This window comes from Scatophagus argus, chromosome 19, assembly GCF_020382885.2.
Source record: "Scatophagus argus isolate fScaArg1 chromosome 19, fScaArg1.pri, whole genome shotgun sequence".
NCBI lineage: Eukaryota > Metazoa > Chordata > Actinopteri > Scatophagidae > Scatophagus > Scatophagus argus.
Genome location: NC_058511.1, coordinates 14,808,877 through 14,826,035, shown reverse-complemented (window position 1 = coordinate 14,826,035; position 17,159 = coordinate 14,808,877). Strand labels below are relative to the sequence as shown.

The window sequence follows — 17,159 nt, the reverse complement described above, 5'->3', positions numbered from 1 at the left end:
GAAATAGATTCAATAGAGCCGACCTGAGTAATCCAATTCACAAAAATAAAACCAAGATGCGACACCCCAACAACATTTATCCGCATTCTTTTTCTCAGCTTACACCATCACAATCTAAAATCGTGTCATTTTTTTGGTCACTGGATGCTTTTTTCTTCTATTATTGTTTCTCCGGCCAGAGGCGGCGGTAGTGAGCTCTAGTGAATGTTTGCACCGTATATGTATATCTATAATTTGCGTGGGAGGGGCCTAAATGTTTCGGCATCACCTCACCCGGCGTGAAAGGCAGCGTCCAAGCTAGATGATACTTCGACTAGGCAGCTAACGTTTGTTATTTGCATTTCCAAGAAGAGATATTATTTATCCCATTGTGGTGACTGTACCATCATGGTTCTTTACGAGTATGTCACTCAGGAGCAGCTTGCGGGCTTCGACAAATACAAGGTATGATTAATAGATTGTAATAGCCTGCTAGCAGCTAGCCACTGAGCCGACAGTACGTATTGATATAACAGTTAGCTGTCACGATCCACAGGGTCTTTCCCCGGCAAGAAAAAAATGTGCGTGAAGGTAGCCAGAGTTAGCCAGCTAAGATCACGCTAGATGCGAGTCACATTTCCCTTAAAAAAATAAAAGCCTGGTCTGTCGTTTATAACCACAGTATGATCTGTTGAGGTGACTTATGATGGTGTCTCATAGCTGTGCTTCTCTGACCATAAAGTTGTTGTTTGGAGTTTGTCATTAGTCATTGATTAGACAACATTTACGTTTGACTTCAGCAACTAAAAGGCGCCACTAGAGATAGTGTATTTACCGAATATCTTACTCAAGAATAGCAAGTTGTTTTGTTTTCTGCCCGTCAGATAGAAATATTATATGTGCTATCGTGAAGGTCAGATGAATAAAAAACAATACTTACATATTTCAAGGATTCTTTTGAAACGTCACTGTGAACGTTTGGACATGACTGTTGGCGAATAATACCTGTTATTTTGAAAGGTATTACTGGAAGTGTTATTGTTTACCATGTTGTGCTTGATTTCGGGGCAAATGTGCTAATAGTTAGCAAGGTATTACTGTTCTTCACGGCACTGCTTTCCGACAAAACAAGGCTTTACTTTATGTTTCGACATATTTTAGACGTTCGCTGTCAGCCTCCTCTTTGTATGCAAGGGCACATATTCCATGTTTGCCAAAACCACAGGAAAGACAACCAAGTAGCTGCTGTAATGGATAAGTAAGGGGAAAACCATTCAACTTGAGCCAGTGCACTGATGGCAAATGCCGACTGGGGCTGACTAGTGAAATCATTAAAAACAATTCCAGTGACCCCATAATTGTTTTTTTAAATGGCTTAAAACAGTAACACCCTTTCTGCATGTCCCACAAACTCTTTAGTGTTCAGTTAATTCCCGTAAAGATGAGCGTCAGTGTGGCAATACAGATACAAGGAGTCTGTTGTCCTCTCACTGGCCATGGAGGATTGTTGAAAACGGAAGTGGCAGTTCCTCAAGGACCTAACAACACAACACTGATCAATTTTGATAAGGTGGATGTAATTTGCGTGGGAGTTGTACATTTATTAATTTGTGATCATTGTAGCACACAGTGTATCCTTGAAGTTTACAGACTATCAACACAAGTGATTCTGATATGCAACTCTGTGCCATGTGTTAAGACTTAGGATTAGAACAACACTGAAAATTCTCATTTGTTGAAACCTGTACGTTTTATAACACTTTAAACACAATAAGATTTCTTTGGTTTTGTATTTTCCTCGTCCTTTGTCCTTAATTGACACTAGCATAGGTCATTCAGGCTCTCTTTCTTACACCGCCTCCTTTGATTACTGTGTGAAACTGCCCCCGTGAGCTGTTTTTCATGAAAGACCCTTTTCCAATAATTGCTTTCTAAGTGGCTCACCCCATGTACCGCAAGCATCCATGGCTGGAGGAGATTGGAGGATGACATGTGAGGGAATGAGAGGGCCGTGGCTCAGTGTTTATATTTTTGAGAGGTGCAGAGACACAAGCACACATGAGGAAAGCACATAAGAGTGAAAGATTGTTCCACTGATCAGGTTTTTCGTACGGCTGGTCATCTTTCTGCCTCTTGCATCCTCTTTCACACCTAACAGAGACTGCCACGCCTGTGTTGCTTCGAAAGTAACTTGCGTCTCAGTGTAAAGAGGCATGTACAGGCTTTTACACTGGTATGAGAGTGCGAATTATGGTTGCAGTTTCTCTCTTTGCATATGTGGTGATGAATTGTCACATCAGAGGCTTTTGATTTGGGGAACATCCTTTTGATATTACACAACATTTATCCACAGTAGACTTTCTGAGTGAAGCGTTGGAGTATTGTCAATATGTCTGTAATCTGTGAAATTAAAATCTTGATAATGGACTAGAGGATTAAATGTGCAGACTCAGTGAAAGCTTGTGTACATATAAGAGAGAGGGAGAGCTGTGTAGTAGTGTTAATCTGTGTCCTTGGTTTGCTGTTGTGCTTTTAACTCCTTTGGTTAGTTTGAGCTCCAGACGGTAAGAGAGTGCCATATTGAAAGTGAAAGTGACATATTTTGTCATTGGAGGCAACTCACTCCAACGAAATTCGTGCTCTGCATTTAACCCACCCAAGTGACGTGCACACACACACAGCAAACCCGGGGCAGTGGGCGACCACGTGCAGCGCCCAGGGAGCAGTGGGGGTTAGGTACCTTGCTCAAGGGTACCTCAGCCATGGACACCGGTATTGCACTGATCATGATAATACTTGTATAATTTTTAATATGAAAAAAGTTATATCTTGATGATTTAATATTCTGAGTAGTTGATGCAGTGATGTCATACTGCATCTGGTTATGACACTAAAAAAAACAACAGTCCTCCTTGTAACCATGAACATCCCAACAACACATGTGAGGTCAAGTAATACTTTCATTACTGTCAAGTGTGGATATTGTATCATTGTGTTAAAAGCGTGTTGACAACCCGAATTATACACAACAACAAGAAGCATAGCTGAAAGCAAAAATAACATTGCCACCAGCTCTATGGTGGTGCCAAAAAGGGGAGATGTACAACAAACCATTGTAAATGTACGAAGGGCAAGAAGAATGTGAGAACAAAAGGGAGAAATACAACAAAATTACCTTGCTGAAGCACGTAGTTGAGTAAGAGGAGAGGCAGAAAATAAAACGCTCAGAGAGCTCAACAGTTCCAGCCGCAAAGAACCAGCATTTACTCTTAATTTTAAAAGCCTAACATAACAAAACACACAGTGAGCAGCCTTACACCCATCTTAAACTGTATGAACACCAGAGAGGGTAAATTATGCTGTAGCATGCACGTGTTCGTCATACCTGGATAAAGTAACGGAGACTGGAATCAGGTGCGTTTTGATCTGCTTGATGACCAAACTTACCCAGTGAACAAGTTACATGTTAGGGCATATGGCCTTTTTTAGCTCACGTGCAGCAACATGAAGTGAACCAGATATTTAAAAAAGAAAAACACAACTGTCGGTTGTTGATAATCACATCCCAACTGATTAAACCCTGTCTCTTTGCAGTACAGCGCGGTGGACTCGAATCCCCTGTCTATCTACATCATGCACCCATTCTGGAACTTTGTGGTGAAGGTGAGAAAGACCTACTCAGCTGTGTGTGTCTATGTCTGCGTCTGTTGTTGCTGATGTTGTTGTGTGTGTGTGTGTGTACGCGTGTACATCATTAATGAGGTTTCCAGCCATCTGCTGTGATACAGTAACAGGACTGAAAGCCTGTGTCAGAGCACGTCAGTCTCTAGTTGTAATAGTTTGTTCTGGTCTTTGGTGATACTGCGGTGTTTTACTGTGTTGTTTTGGATGCGGTCATGTACCTGACAAATACACTATTTGTTTCTCAGAAAACACAAATCTGAGTTCCTTATAAACATTGTGTTAAGGCATGTGTTAAATGTGACCACAATAATTATTGTCAAGTTATTTTAGTCACTGTCGATATTATGATGAAAAAAGAGCCAAGTGACATGTTAATTAACTGTGATTCAGTTAATCTTTTCGTCCCTGTTCCTCTCTTTCCTAACAGTTTCTACCAACGTGGTTGGCTCCAAACCTCATTACATTTACGGGCTTCATGTTCCTTGTGTTGAATTTCCTCATGCTGGCCTTCTACGACTTTGACTTCACTGCCTCTAGTAGGTCCTCCACACTACTTTTTTTTTGTCCTACTTGCATCTGTCTGTCTAGTATGTGAGGAGGGGTTTGTTCACTTTATCTGATCACACAACATTCTGTTGAGTGTTTGAATCATCATGTGTTTAGGACCCTTGGAGATAAAACTAGAGCCACTAGTGTTGTACTGTTGGTTTATGAAAGGCAAAGTCCAGGAATGACTGAAACATGTGTCTGTTGTGGTTTAGGGTAATCACTTAACACACACACACAAACAGAACTAGTACTATTTACAGGTACAACAGTATCTCTTCAACACACACACAGACTGGTAATGCTCTGTGAAGATGCTGTGCTCTCTATATGTCTGTTTTCTCTTTTAAATGGTTACTTTTTGTACACGGGTCCAAAAATAAAATGCATAAAGACACGACTCTGACTATAAATGTCCTGTCAAAATGTCCTCACAAGAATATTCACTGTCAGGAGTCTGTCCTTACAAGAATAGTTAAGTCAAATGATGCACTCATGTTAATGGTTCACACAAAAATATGCTCTTCAGCAGTTGTTACTCCACTGAGTCTCTTGCACATTCCTTTCCGTTTTTAAATATATTTTAACCAACCACTGGGGAAATTTGAATCAAGTGAGAAAAGCAAAAATTCTTCCTGCTAATCTGTGTCTGTCTGTGTGCTCTGCTGCATATTTACATTGTTTGTGTCTCAGCTGCAGGACACGACCACGTGCCTAGTTGGGTGTGGGTCGCCGCGGGGATCTTCAACTTCTTGGCCTATACACTCGGTGAGTCCTATCCCCTGCTGCCCCTGTGTGTTGTTTTATTCTTAAGCTTTTCGAGAGACTCAAAGGAAATGCTTCCCAATGGAATGTTTTCTGTGCAGTGACTATAGGACTGTACACTGTAATCAGTATGGCAGGGATGGTGTACTAGTCAAAATCATATTACGGTTGCAACTAATGATTCTTTTAATTATGAATAAATCTAAAGATTATTTTGATGGCTATTCTTGTAGTCTATAAAAATGATAATGTCCAAAAAAATCATAAAAATAAAAAGAGCCCAAAGTGATGTCTTCAGATTGATTCTTTAGTCCACCTGACAGTCCCAATCGCAAAGACTTTTCATTTTCTATCGTAACTGACAAAGAAAAGCAGCAAATCCTTACATTAAAGAAGTTGGAACCAGCAAATGTTTGCCATTTCTTGTTGGAAAATGCATTGAACTGTCAATCAGTTATCAAAATAGTTTACTTGTTGCTGTTGTAAATCATATGTCTTCTACTAAACTATACTGTGTCTAATATTTTAGATGTTCTCAGAAGCAAGACTAGTAACTGTAATAGAGCAGTGTTTACATACCATTGTATAACATTTATGTAATGTTTGGACTTGTGTTCAAAAATCTTTCAAAGAGCCTCTGAATAATGCCCCATCATTGGAGTTTGTAACATTGCTTCAAAAATATCAAGGAAATCTTCTAAGTTTATAGGAATTATAATAGAAGTGCCAGAAGGGCAAATGGAATTAGATCCTTTATAAATGTTTTGGCTTGCTCACTCTGAGTGCCAAAGTCACTTCGTCATATACTAGATGCCCTTAAATTTTACCCCCAGGCAGTCATGACTCTCCTCACTGCAGTCAAATAAATACAGATTTATTTTATTGTCAAATTCCTTTTCTGTTTGTGTGTTTGTTCGTGCATAGGCGTGTACTCAGTGAACCAGACTGAGGTCAGTTTTAAAGTCTTGCTGGCCATTTTGTGAACCATTAAAATAGAACAACTTTCCATATGGTGTTCCTTATGAAAATGCATTTGCAGAATACTTCCATGTGTGGACAAAATGAGTGTAGTACGGATCTGTTGCTGTGACAGTGAATTCAGTGGTGGGAAGCAGGAATGTGACTGTTTTCAAAGACCTTGTACAGTTATGTGAGTGTGGGCAGCGGCCTTGACTCAGTTGAAGTAGGACACTAGAAAAAAAGGTTTATTGCCACTTTGTGTGTTTATTTGTTCCTGTATAAACCTTCACATAAACATGTACTTTATTTGATGATCTGTTCTTTATTCAATTTTTTTTTTTGCTTTGTATAGATGGTGTTGATGGTAAACAGGCTCGTCGCACCAACTCCTCCACACCACTAGGGGAGCTGTTTGACCATGGCCTGGACAGTTGGGCCTGCATCTTCTTTGTGGCCACTGTCTACTCCATATTTGGGCGTGGGGAAAGTGGCGTAGGCGTTGCCACACTCTATTACATCCTGTGGGTGGTGCTCTTCTCATTCATTCTGTCTCACTGGGAGAAATATAACACTGGCATCTTGTTTTTGCCCTGGGGATACGATATCAGCCAAGTGGTGAGGACACACACAAACACACATTTTTTTAGATGTGAAATAAGTTGAAATATACAGCAAGCTAATTGGCTGTTTGCTAAGACTGTCTTATTTAACGTTGGTAGTAATGTGCTGCATTTTCAGGCATAATATAACTCTGAGACTTACCATCAAAATTCCAAGTAATTAAAAAAAACCACACAGCCACACAGCCACTTGATGGCTGATGATTATGATATAATGGTAAAAGACTGACATCAAGCGGGATGTCCCTGACAACAAGCTAGCATCCTCGCTAGTTGATGAGTCATGAAGAAGTAAAGGAAGCTTACATATTTGGACAACCAAGACAGACATTAGATTTGTGGTTTATCGATTGTATTTTCAAGCAGTATGTTCCCCTTACATGACAAGAGAGGGCTGTCAGGATTAGGACTAAGCACTGTATTTAGTGAATTGAACATTATGTCAGATAGAGTTTGGCTGCAGTTGCTGGAATATAAACTATTTTGGGGGAGGAGTGGGCAAATGGACACTACCTTGACATGCCAATGTGATGATCTTGGGTCTCATCTCCTTCCAGACCATCTCCCTCGTTTACTTGGTCACTGCTGTGGTCGGCGTAGAAACATGGTACCAGCCAATCCTGTGGCACTTCCTCTACAGAGACCTTTTCACCTTCATGATTATCGGTGAGCTTGGTCACACACAACACTGTATACATTCATTGACTAAGTGAAGCAGCACAGTAATTAATGCCTTTTGATTTCCAGTCTGTTCCTTCACCGTGACCTTACCCATGAGCCTCTTCAATGTGCTGAAGTAAGTTAGCTTTTTAATTAGAGCTGTATTATCTTATAGTACTTTTATTACCCACAGCACTCTGAAGTCTTCTCCTCTGTGGTTTTGCAGAGCTTACCGAAATAACACTCTGAAGCACAGCAGCCTATATGAGGCCCTCCTCCCCTTCTTGTCCCCTGTCCTCCTTTTTGTTTTGTCCACAACTTGGGTAGTCTACTCTCCATCCAACATCCTCGAGCTGCAGCCCAGGATCTTCTACCTCATGGTGGGGACAGCCTTCGCTAATGTCACGGTAAGCATCTGCAGATTTCACATTACTCTTTCTTTTTCATAACCGTCTGTGTTTTGGTGCTAATGTTGTTCATGTGTGAATGTCTGCATTTATCCCGCAGTGTAAGCTGATTGTGTGTCAGATGAGTAACACACGTTGCCAGGCACTTAGCTGGCTGCTGCTGCCCATGACGCTGGTGGTGTTGTTAGCGGTGAGCGGTGTGCTCACCAACGAGGTCCTGCTGCTGTATCTGTGGACAGCTGCTGTCGTACTAGCACACATACACTATGGCGTGTCCGTGGTAAGAGAGCACACAACTCCTTTGTAATAAAAAAAAAATGGTATTAATTTTCCCATCTGTAGCATCTAAATCCACCACAACGGTAATAAGTGTATTTGCACATTGTTGAAATATTCCTTTAAGCAAGACCCTTACAATATAAAAATTGAATGTGGTTTAATTTAGACCTGCAGAAATCTGTCATTTTTGAGCAGTTTTCTTGTGGATTGTAGTCCTGTTTCTAATGGGTACAGTAACCATTTTAATACCCTTGGCTTCAAGATAACCAAGAATGACATGTCTTGGTCATATGCTGCTAAATGCTTGTGTTTTTTGTTTAGTTTTTTTTTTTTGAATCATCGTGAATTTGAATGAGATATACCGGTACTTTTTTTTCCCCATTTCTAGGTACAACAGCTCAGCAGCCACTTCAACATCCTTGCCTTCTCCCTGAAAAAGCCTAACAGTGACTGACAGGAGGAGGAACGTATCGGCTTGAAAGAAGCAGAGGTTTAGGCTCCTCCCCTCCTCGGCTTATCGACACTTCACTCTCGTCACTACGGAAACCGTATCCCCTCCCCTCCATCCATGAGGACACTGGAATGGACAATGGCCCTTTTTTTCCACTGTCCCCGAAGACACACAGGCACACACACACTTGCACACTCGCACACATGTTCTTAACCAACCAACCAAACTCTGGTCTCTGCGATAGGGCTGGCCCAGGGGCTCTGGCTTCCGTCACTGGTGATTGGCGAACTTGGTTGAGCCAATTAGGTGCAATTGTTTCCTAAGGAAATGTGCTTCAGTCATGAGAACAGGAGCCATGCAAGCACATAAATACACACATATATACATTATTCTGCTTCACGCAGATCATATATGTCTCATGGCAGGCATTTCAAATACGAATGCAGCCACACACACACACACACACACACACACACACACAGACACAGACACACAGACAGTTGTACTCACATAGTATTATGAATGTATGATATGCCTTGGGGAAAAGCCTTTTAAGTTTTATTATATTAACAGGAATGCCTCAAGTAGTGGTTGTTTCAAACATGACCAAACCTTTAGATTCTGGCCAGATGTGACTAATACATCCACAGCTGTGTCCAGAGTTTAAAGTTTCAGTCACCTTTAATCCCAGTGATAAATGTTAATAGCTATACATATACTGTATGTGTGAAGGGGTTTGGGGCATTTTATTTTCAAACTGAAACTTTAAAAAAATTGTTATTATTACTCCTGTAAAATATTGTATAAACTTCTCTCTAAATAACTCCACACTCTGCTCTGTGGTAAACAGAGTTGGATTTTGATGAACCAGGGCAGGAATTGACCAGGGTGACCTCTGACCTTTTGAACTCTACTAACCCTCCACTTTGACCTCTGTCTGAGCACTGGCATCCCGGCTCTCCGTACCCTCTGAGGTGTCGTGTCTTTATGCTGATTCATTCTCTTTTAATTTTTTTTTTATATATATATACACATTTCCTTGGTTTTTGGGTTTGTTTGTTTGTTTATCCTTTGCCATGGCAACTGTTTGCGGTTGAGTTGCGAAGCGCTTGAATGAAGAGTGTGTTCAAAAACCGTAAATGGAGCGGACTCACTCTGAGGGAACAAGCCATCGCACTGCACACCACAAATGCCACGACACTGCCTGGTGTTGCACTCTCCTGCTCACACACAGATTCTCTCACAGCTTTTCTACTGTCAGATAACTCGTGTAATGTTGCACTTCTTTTTTCTATTTCAGTCTGTTCAATATTGTTCCTCTGTGTTGTTCAAATTGTGTTTCCAGGGTTTCTCATCAAGCTGGTTGTCACTGGAAGGCCAGTCAAGATTTGTCAGTACTGACTAATCATGTGTCACCTCTGACTGCAAAAATCTGCCTTTTTTTTTTTTTCTTTTTCATGTTACAACTCAGACGGTTTGTCAGTGTGGTCATAGTTTGGAGGAAATTAATCTTTTGTGAGTAACCTGAGAATCCCCTTTGGCCTTGCTGTTTAAAAGTATCGAGTCTTGTCTGTCTGCAAGGACTCCAGTACCTGTTGATATAGAACCGAAAAGTCCAAACTACACTCAGAAGTTTCACAGTTCAAGCTGATTGAAACCTACATGATCAATGTGGAGCCAAGATGATATGTGTTTTTCATCTTCTCCACCAGTGCTGTTAAATTGTACTTCTCAACTAGACCAGTGAGTCCCACCAGACTCTGCGGGCTAGGATTTTCCATGTCATGCTGCACTTTTAGGTGGAACAGGTGGATCCAGTCAGCTTAACCATCGGTTCAGTGTCTGGGTCTCAGTGGTTCTGAAGGAAAATTGTTGAAATGAATGAGAATGACTTGAGACAGCTTTGTACTTGCCATGTGAACCTCAGTTGGGAGTTGTGTTTGTTGGTTTTCTGACTGAAGTCTGAATGTTAATCATTTCATATGCAGTTGATTGCTGCAAAAAGTGTCATGATACTTTGACTTAAAAGTAGGAAACATTTGATTCACTGGGGGTATACTTGGATCTTTGTGGATAATTTTACCACTTATCAAGAAGCTTTGTAAGTAAACTGTGATTGAGCAACACTGAACATGTAGACCACAGCCTTGTAGTGTGCTTGTAGCACCATCATGACTGGGAGAAACAATCTAAGGTCCAACTCTACTGCCATAATACCCAGTAAAGTAGCCTGCTTTGGTTTGCAGTACATCTGCACTGCAGCTGTGGAAAACTAGTATGCAGTCATGAGCACATTATTGAATAGTTGAGATTTGATTTGACACAAGATCAACTTACTGAGATTTCACCACCAAAATGGTGAAGTTTTTCTGGTGTGTACCTGCACTGTCTGGGAATGTGCATATTATGGTGTACCAGTCTGTTAATATATGGGTGTATACACACTCTGTATGTGAGGATGTTTGTGTAAATACATTCTGTATATTATTTCTTCATTTTTATTTTATTTTTTAAAGTACAAATGGGATCGTTTTCCTGTAGGCCGTTTTCTGTACACATTGGGAAATAATTTAGTTTTAGACCAGTCTGCTCCAAACCCTTCAAAGCTACAAAAATATCCAGTTCCTAGATCAGACATAACAGTTTTTGTTTGTTTGTTTGTTTGTTTGTTTGTTTTTGAACAGTTCACATTTCTGCTGCTCCACTGCTTTCTACCTTCAGGTTGCAAGCGTTACAAACAATGTTAAATTCATCAAGGTATGACATGTCCTATTAACAGAAAAATGTCAACTGGGTGAGAAAAATGGTGCCATTTAATGAAACAAAGGTCAGTAGGAACTATCAGAACAAACCTTAAAACAAGTAAAATTCTCATCCAGCTGGCAGCGACATGCATCAGTTTATTTATGATACGTTTAAAAAGAAAACAAAAACATTTCTGGGCATTTTTGGAGTGTGCTCTTCGGCTTCACTTACCTCTTTCTAAGAAGCAGTCCCCCCCACCCCCCACCCCCGATCACTGAACCAAGCTGTTCCAATTGTGACGAAGTAGTTGTATAATGCTGCCCTTGCCCACTGGCCCACAACCCAGGGCTTCAGTGTGGCTACTTGTGATGTTGTATTTACCCAGTGAAAGAACAGCCTGTCCAGGCACAAATAAAATTGAATTTTCTTTAACCACTTTACTGTGTTGTAGCCAGAAATTTGAACTTTTACAAGCTGAAGTTCCTTTAATATCCACTCTGGACCAGCAGGTTTTGGTCCTTGTGTTTTCAGAGACTGTCCTTTAGGTACCAGGGAGACTTCACCTTCTCCAGTTTTTCTTCATTGCTTACACACATTTCTTACAAGAGCCTCAAGTTTGCAACTATATTAACGGCATTAACGTATCAGGATCATAAAGTAACTAGCTTTTTCTTTTCACACACCGCAACCTATCAGATACTTACACATGTACAAACACATAGCAATACACACTCTAAACACAGTGTGCAATAATTGAAACAATATTTTTTAATTATGTATGTGGAAAAACAACAGCATTTGTGTTGAACAAATTTTCCTTTTGGGGCTGTCACACTCGGCACAGTTAGGCTATTGCAGATTTATTCAGTAGCTGCAGCCCATATTAGTCAGTATTGCAGAGGATAAATTGTGCTGTCACATTCATCTTCTATTCCAACAAAGGTCAGGCAGGAGAAACATAAAGTCATGCCTGCACTAACATACATATTGTTCATGTTGCTAATGATTTTGTCGTATTTCATCACAAATCAGCGCTTTGTGATATGACATATTCAAAGCTTGAAGCTTGTATATGTTCTTATGTAGCCTATATTTCTGTATTCTGTTTGCTTCTATATTACTTCTACACTGCTAGAAAGAAGTATGAAATGAATCATGCATTTAGTTTTTTTTATAAAAATAATATTGAGAATTACATTACTTACAAAGAATGAAGACTGAACTTGTTGTTGTTTTCACAATATTTGTAGAACATACCACAAAGATAAAATTGTTGTTTTGAGAAGCAATATAGTTAGAAGTTAATTTAGTAAACCTTCAGCCCATTTGTTTGCATCACACCAGCTGTCTTGACAGGTAAAATCATCCGTAAGGCTATCAGCCTTATATTATGCCAGGTGCATTTTTACTGTAAAAATTTTTACTTACAAAAATTTACTGTATTACAATACAGATGAGGCATCAATTCTGCACTCAGTGTATAGAATGTGTGGCGCAGAACTCATTGAGATGGAATGTATTTTGAGAACCGTACAGCAAGAGAAAAATTGTGAGAGCAAAACAAGCTGCACTACAGATAACCTTCAGCAGATGGCGCTACAGAACAATATATGCTTCATGGCTTTCTGCTGTGCGTTGATGGTTGCAGCAGTTGAGGACTAAGAGTTTTTGCATACATTTCCCTAGAAAATTAGGTTCACAGGTAAAACAACAGTTGGCATTTTTATAGTCTTCTTCACTTTGCGAACAACATGTGTGCTGAACTTAACACCTCTGACTCATGTGTCTCTGCTTTCAGTTATAGACTCCATTAGTAATTGATTGTCTCCCTGCCCACAAATGCGTCGGGCTCAAAAAATGTTTTGGTTTTTTTATTGTTTTTGCACTTTCACAGCACCTCCTAACACCAGCAGGTATCAGCGAGTTTGGGAGGGAGCACTGACTCTCAAACGAGTGAGCAATCAGAAATCCTCAGGTAACCTTTGAGAGAAACATCCAAAGAACATCAAAGGAAAAACTATATGCCCTTTAATAACGGCTTGTATATCATTGAGTCAGCTACGTCTGAACGCGGAGGCCCGGCATGTCTGTCTTGGATCTGCCTTTCTGTTGTGTAGGTGCTGAGTTCTGCCTGTCAAAACAGCTGCCAACTGATCACGACGGTCGCTTATCTTGACGGGATCTTTTTCATCCAGAAATATGACTCTCATTGAGCAAGGATTCATCCAAACAATGTGCGGTGAGCAAGCCAGAGCTTTGCTCGTCCATTAAATATGTGATCCACCTCTTTGTCTGGGAGCAGTCAAATGCAGTGGGCTTGGAAGTGTTTTCTTTGACTTAAGATCACCATACAGTGTCTTGAAACAAATGTAGAGATTTTTTTTCCAGATCTATCTCTGGTTCTCATTCTCTCATTCCAGAGTTCTACAGTTTTCTCCATTGTGCCACTTTAAAGGCACTTTAAGAATTCAGGTTTTCGTCTGTGTGCATGTATATACTGAACTGCATCATGCTGGATATTCATGGAAGGAATATATTTTACATTTTAATCTTAATGGTACTGCATACTGTACAGGATTTGTTGGTTGGTGTTTGTAAACACACCATTCAAAGCGGTCCAACGTGGTGATCGAGTGAGGTAGAGAGCCAGTGAAGAGAGGGAACAGTGTTGATGAGAATTGATTCTGGTGAATCAGAGACATAAAACGTGAACACACCCACACCTACACACAAGGTTCTGTATGGCCTGATCTGTGATGAATTAAGCCCAAGTGCGTGCTCCATCCTGTCCACTGTTTGCGTCTATGCTCTGCATGTTTTTTTGTATAGCTCAGTCCCGCCCTTGGTCAAACAGCCACACTGACCTTCAGCTCTTTGCAAAGCCGTGACAGAGAATAAAGAATACCACTTTTTAATAAATCAGCCTTTATATAACATTCAGGAGCTATAACTGGTTACTTTATTAATGGTTATTAAATAAGTTATTGATCCAAGTATGTGTAGCTAGTTGTAGCTGATGACTTTTTGTGTAGGGGGACACTTGGGGCCCCTTAATACTGCATTTTGTAACATGTAACTGCAGAATTTATGTTCTTACCCTTATGACTTAAATGTGGAACTGTAAGTGAGAAATTTTTGAGCCGTTCTTATTAATTGCTAATAATTGATCTATAAAGTATCAGTAAATGACTTATTGACTCTTTATCAAGGGCTTTAAAACCCAAGTTAAATGCCCATGTTTTCTGACAACTTCCTTTTGAACCTGCTGTGAAGGTTGAGCTCTCGTGTTGAGGTTGAGGGCCGTTCCCATGAGCTGAAGTTAAAGTGACGCGATGTCCCTCTGGTCAGCACATCTTTTAGTGAATTAGCTGGTGTTGATTGTGAACTGACAGTTAATCAGAGGTGGTATCAATTAAACATCATTCAGATCAGGTTGCTGCTCTGTGGCACTAGACGTTTTGTGCGCCACTGACCCCTATGACTCGTATACACGCACACACACACACACGCAGTCATGGCAAGCAGCCGGAGACTAGTTAACCACCACGCCTCCCTGGACCGCTCCCCCTCTGAGGTGTAACTCAATAATGGATGACCATCATTAGAAACCAGACACGCTGGAACACAGGCTCGGTCAGACTGTCTCACACACACACACACAAACACTGTGATGGGCACGCCGATTATTCTCAGAGACACCCAAAACTATTGAAGTGCTAATGGAGTAACACCATCCATTTCATTCTATAACCACTGCACCTGTAACCCCTGTAGCCTCCAGGTGAACGCCAGTATGCCTTTTCCATCTCAATATAATTTTTAATTAATTAAAAGCAGCAAAGTTATGATATTACCCCAAACTAATTACATTTTGTAGCATTTTTGCATGATTTTTTTTAAAGAAACTGCATTCTGGTTAATCATAGAAGTTAATGGTGGGGTCAGCTGGATATACTTTCCTTTGTCTTAGCTCTTAATCCTCTATTTGTTCTATGGAAATCAAACACAAAGGACACATCTCTCATCAGTCATTAACACAGTGGGGGAACACAGGGATTAAGCTGCAATCCATCAAATGATGGCATAGACGGTCATGCACCCACAACGTGCCCATACACACACATCCCATGAAGGTTTCAACTTTCAGACTGGAATCTGGGCTATGTCTCTCTCATCTCCATCTCTCTGTCTCAGTTCTTCTTTTTCTTTGCTATGATAGCAAAATGTCTGTACAGATGGAAAAGTCATTTGGTCCACTACATTGGTTGAGACTGAAATATTGCAAAACTATTGGATAGTTGCATAGACTGCATAAAATGGATGTACATAGTCTCTGTGATATCACCCATAGGTTTCTGAAGAGCCACTGTGAAGCTGCGTGAAGTGTGGCTGCTCCGGTCGTCGCCATCTTGGCAGTACCACAATCACCTACAAACTCCTGGCTAATGCTAAAATAGGCGAACAGGTGAAACACAGACATTTTTAAACACTCAGTTAAAAACAATTACCAGCAAGTCATCCTTGCAAAAATTCTCCAGAAAGCACCAACACCTCAGGTACGGCTGAGAAGTCAAGTTCAAAGACTCAAAATTAGCTAAGGTGAAGGCTAGCAGACAGCTGGTAGCCAGCTGTCACTCAAACTGGCCATGCCACACCCTGAACATGATTTAAACAAATAAGCCACACAAAAATTCACCCCCTATACAGTTTAAAAAGGCAGTTACTTATAGACCCCAAAACCTTTTTTTGTACCAGGCTGTAAACATGTTTATTTCTGGTGTGAATTTGGGCATTTTCACATGTGGTCTTGTGGGCTTCAAAGATCCTTGAATGACTGAGTTTTTCTCTCTTCCATCTTGGCTTTCATTTTCTGCCCCAGCAATTGTCAAATATATGTTTTTTTTCTTCTTTTTACAGACATGATGTACATGTATCCCCCTCAAGAGTTGACTTCACTTCATCTTTTTGGTGGACAAGTGCACATCCACACTCAATTGTACTGAAGACCATGCGGATTCATAACCTCACAGGGCTCTGTTAAAGTTAAATAAGGAAACAGAGATAATTTAAGACTTGTTTAAATCTTTGTTGTTCAGATTTACACAGTATATAGGTCTGCCTGTTCTGAGGCTTCTCTAATAAGTAACTAGCACAAGCACAAGTACTAAGGCAACATGTCCAGGCATGTTCTGTATTTTTAATAATGCCAGCAAACCCAATTAAGCACACAAATGTCTGACTAACTCTTCTGACCACAACTGTCTGCCTCCATAGCATCTTAATTCACAGGGCACAGCAGTGGCTGAAACTTTAACACGACTTAACCTACATTCTGCCTTGTTAGCAACCAGAAGCAGGAGAAATGGACCTGAGTGTGTGTGGAGGGAGGACATCAGTACTAAAGGTCAGAGGTGAGAATATTCCTCAGGATAAGAATCAGAAAGCAGATGAAGATGTGCGCTAAGGTAAACAGTGACTGTTAATGTATACACTTCTCTGAGGTTGGACTGTTCAGAGAGAACAGCTCTGCCTCTGATCAGACAGTGTCTGTGCTGCAGCTTTGGAACAAGTTGTCTCTTTACCTGATCAGTGAAAGAAAGGAAAATAAAAATACTGATCCCAGTTGGACTTTAGAATCAGAAGATCATCAGAAGACATGTTAGTCAAAAGAAATCTGACTTTCAAAACATTTTTTACTCTAAAATTGTGACCCCGAATCAGTATGCACGTTACTTCCTCAATGAAGTGACTCGTAGACTCATAGACCTACTAATGAGTAAAAGGCCCCAAGAAAATGTAGGAAAAATGTTTTTGTTTTCTCCATCAAAATAGCATTAATAATACAGAGTATTAATAAGCTTGGAATTTCAAGATAAAGAATTATTACAGCTATCATCAAGGAAGTCAACCCAGTACCTTGTGAACTACTTCCCCTATGAGGTCAGAGGTGGGTTATGGTTATGTTAACATACAAACAAGTTTGATGCTACCATTAGACACGCACTCCTTTGACGGAACAATGCTCATCGTAGCGTGCACACAAACTTATTGTTAAAGTAGCCA

The 17,159-nt window shown here is 40.4% G+C and overlaps 1 protein-coding gene across 1 annotated transcript; it reads left to right on the top strand.

Moving 5' to 3' along the window:
• Positions 1 to 243: 243 nt before the first annotated feature.
• Positions 244 to 11,536, top strand: selenoi (selenoprotein I). The gene is made up of 10 exons (XM_046372503.1): positions 244 to 444; positions 3,574 to 3,642; positions 4,091 to 4,199; positions 4,903 to 4,977; positions 6,287 to 6,549; positions 7,112 to 7,220; positions 7,302 to 7,350; positions 7,441 to 7,621; positions 7,722 to 7,901; positions 8,289 to 11,536. The coding sequence occupies exons 1-10, from the start codon at positions 388 to 390 to the stop codon at positions 8,394 to 8,396; spliced, it is 1,200 nt and encodes a 399-aa protein (XP_046228459.1). The 5' UTR covers positions 244 to 387; the 3' UTR covers positions 8,397 to 11,536.
• The last annotated feature ends 5,623 nt before the right edge of the window (positions 11,537 to 17,159 follow it).